Source organism: Mesitornis unicolor, unplaced genomic scaffold (genome assembly GCF_000695765.1).
Source record: "Mesitornis unicolor isolate BGI_N332 unplaced genomic scaffold, ASM69576v1 scaffold44394, whole genome shotgun sequence".
Taxonomy (NCBI): domain Eukaryota; kingdom Metazoa; phylum Chordata; class Aves; order Mesitornithiformes; family Mesitornithidae; genus Mesitornis; species Mesitornis unicolor.
This window is the reverse complement of record NW_010178906.1, coordinates 260-3,021: the sequence shown is the minus strand read 5'-3', so window position 1 is coordinate 3,021 and position 2,762 is coordinate 260. Positions and strand designations below refer to the sequence as shown.

Genomic DNA, 2,762 nt, shown 5'->3' with positions numbered 1-2,762 from the left:
TCTCCTAGGCATTCCAGGAACAGGAGACGCTGCTCCTTTTTCTGCTGTTAATTGATGCAGTGCACACACAGTATTTCTGACCGAGCTCCGTAAGCTGTAGTGCAAGCAAACTGAGAAAATAAATAGCACTCGAACATTTCCTCTTGTCAAAGAACACGAATGGCAGTAGAAACTAGCCTGCTTTTTGTTTTAACTGAAGTTGTCAGCTGCAACTTGTTTTAATATATGAAAATTTGAAGATGTGTTTCACAGCATAACTGTAGAATAATTTACACTGCATTGCCAATTCACAATTTAGCCATTTTCATTAACAGTGTACAAAGAAGGTCCTTAGTTTATATATATATATACTTTATAAAGTCTGGAAGATCAATATAAATACTGCTCCAGAAATTAAAAAAAGTGTTTACATCCCCGACTTGAATATTACATCTCAGTGTCCAGGATTATTATTATAATCTATAAAAGTCTTAGCGGCGCAGAGGTTCAAGTTTTCGAAATTTCAGTGACGAGCTGGATGACAAAGCATCTTGGTTTGAAGAAGAATTCACTGTGTCTGGGGACTGGAACAATACTCTACCACGATGATTAAATACATAAAAAGATGGATGGTTCCTTAATGTGTCAAACGTCCTTCAAAATAAATGTAAAAAGCCAACGTTAATACTCTCGCAGAAGAGTCAGTCTAGGGTATACCAGCTTTTACAGATGCAGGAATACAAAAACTCTTCCTCACTTTCTAGGTTTTCTAAACCAAAATATAGAGCCAAGCATGAAAAACACTGACTGGAAGTTGTCCAACCCGTGGACAAACTTCACCTTCCTTCCCTGAGCGCAGGGGCAGGCCTAGGGATTGCTGCCCACGCACACACCAACCATGCCAGCCTTCGTTCAGCTGTCGCTTGCGTTAATACCTTGATGCTGTTTACTGTCAGCTTTCCACCCCTGTCTGCCTGAAGCTGAGGGGCTCAGGTAAACACTAGGAAATACAACAATGTCAACTTGTTTACTTTCTGTGCTCCCCTATGTTTTTGGAAATGACCACAGAGGACACGTCTGCCAATCTAATTTCATAACCTTTCCAAAGTCTCAGATCAAAATTTCTTATTTTCTTAAAGTCTTTCAGATGTTCTGACTAAAATAGTTCAGTGTGAACTGCAAATAATTCAGGCTCTTGTCAAGAGGCAAAAGACAAACAGAGGGTGAGCCAGGCATGCTGCCCTGCAGTCTGTGGGACCACCTTGCGACGGCAGTTTGTGCCTGCTGAGCTCTCACTTCCCACATAGACATTTCATTCCTCTACCAACTCTGCACAGCAGGAGGTTGGATGAGGAAAAGCAAGAAGTTTATTTAATTTGCTGCAGTTATCCAACTCTCTCTGAAACTGCTGACACTGTTGGCTTTCCCAGGTGTGACTGTTCCTCTCAGTGTTACTGTGTACAACATATGTTTAAGAAGAACAGAGCTCAAAAGTGAGCTATTTCACAGATGTGTTTGTATAAAGAGTACCAGATACATTTGTTTATGAAAATAAAACAAAACATACTTATTTTTTAGTTCTGAAGTGGCATCCATGTCTTTAAATTCTCCTGCGATATGTACTATCCCATAGCAGGTAACTGCAAAGGCTAACAGAGTCTGAAGAACTATCTGTAACAGAGGGAAGCACAATGCAACACACACGTTACTTAATATTCTTAATATTTACCACAAATCTCAGCTTTCAAAAAGTGTCCCTTGTGCTTGTCATGCAGTGGCAGTTTACAGATGTGGGCAATTTAACAGCAGGGAAACTGAGGCATGGGAAGATTAAATACCCTGCCTATTTAGCACAGCAGAGCTGAAAAGAGCTTCAGCCTCCTGACGTGCGTCTGTGTCACACGAATTCAATCGATTCGCATGGCTCCTCGGCAAGATCCTTGGAACGAAGCACCGTGTCCTTGTGCACTGGAGGACCTAGCGCTCTCTCCAAGGAACGAGCTGGCTGCCAACGCACGCTGTGCAGCGACGGCAGTTCCTGCTCTGTCCAAATGCTGTCCTGGTTGTCATGGGTGTTTGATCTCTTTACCTTTCTGATTAAGCAAAAATAGAACAAATAATGGACGTGGAATTTTAAAAACAAGCAAATAAAATGTTAAAAAAACCCCACCAACCAACCCTTCCTGAAGCTGGCTGTGCTGGGATCAAACAGGCACCCAGCCACACTGGATAAACAAATGTCAGCCAACAAAAGCCAGAGCGAGGAGGATGTTTATGCTGCAAAGGAGGAGATGAATGCAAAAGCTCTCTGGGCTACGTTCAGGGAATTCCTCGATGAGGTGCTGCAGGTCAGTTGTAAAGGAGAGGGAGGTCTGGACCAGGGGTTTGTTCTCTCTGATAGACACGACACACCACATGGAGCTGGAGCAGAAAATGCAGTTCTTTTTGACAGAGGGAGCTCAAATGAAAGTGCAATTTTAAAACTACTTTACCCTTCATTCTGGCTTATTGCATAAAAAAGCAACTGGGACTAAACTATCCACACAGCTTTAAACCTTTCAAACTTTGTAAAAACTTAAACTTACATCTATCGGCAACGTTTCATCTTCCTTTTCTGTTAATCTCATGTAAGAACGATCTACAAAACAGAAACAGCACGTGCATCAGACGCTCTGTATCACCAAATACACAGGACAGCAACAGAAAAACACCCACGACAATTTGCCGCAGGTCTCGGACGTGTGGCAGCGCCGGTCACCCCCGGCAGCCGGGCTGCTCCTGCT

General features: G+C 42.7%; 1 protein-coding gene across 1 annotated transcript; it reads right to left on the bottom strand.

Moving 5' to 3' along the window:
* Nucleotides 1-334: 334 nt before the first annotated feature.
* MMGT1 (membrane magnesium transporter 1) lies at nucleotides 335-2,611 on the bottom strand. Its single transcript, XM_010182598.1, has 3 exons — nucleotides 2,565-2,611; nucleotides 1,547-1,650; nucleotides 335-633 (listed from the first exon to the last, which is right to left on the bottom strand). Exons 1-3 carry the CDS (start codon nucleotides 2,604-2,606, stop codon nucleotides 471-473), a joined length of 309 nt encoding a protein of 102 aa, XP_010180900.1. The 5' UTR covers nucleotides 2,607-2,611; the 3' UTR covers nucleotides 335-470.
* Nucleotides 2,612-2,762: the final 151 nt, after the last annotated feature.

Bases quoted from the DNA above. Each gene is read 5' to 3' on its own strand.
- MMGT1 (XM_010182598.1), bottom strand. From the start codon at position 2,606: ATGAGATTAACAGAAAAGGAAGATGAAACGTTGCCGATAGAT. The intron at 1,651-2,564 runs GTAAGTTTAAGT...CCTCTGTTACAG, and splicing joins ATGAAACGTTGCCGATAGAT to ATAGTTCTTCAGACTCTGTT. The intron at 634-1,546 runs GTATGTTTTGTT...TTTATTTTGAAG, and splicing joins ACTTCAGAACTAAAAAATAA to GACGTTTGACACATTAAGGA.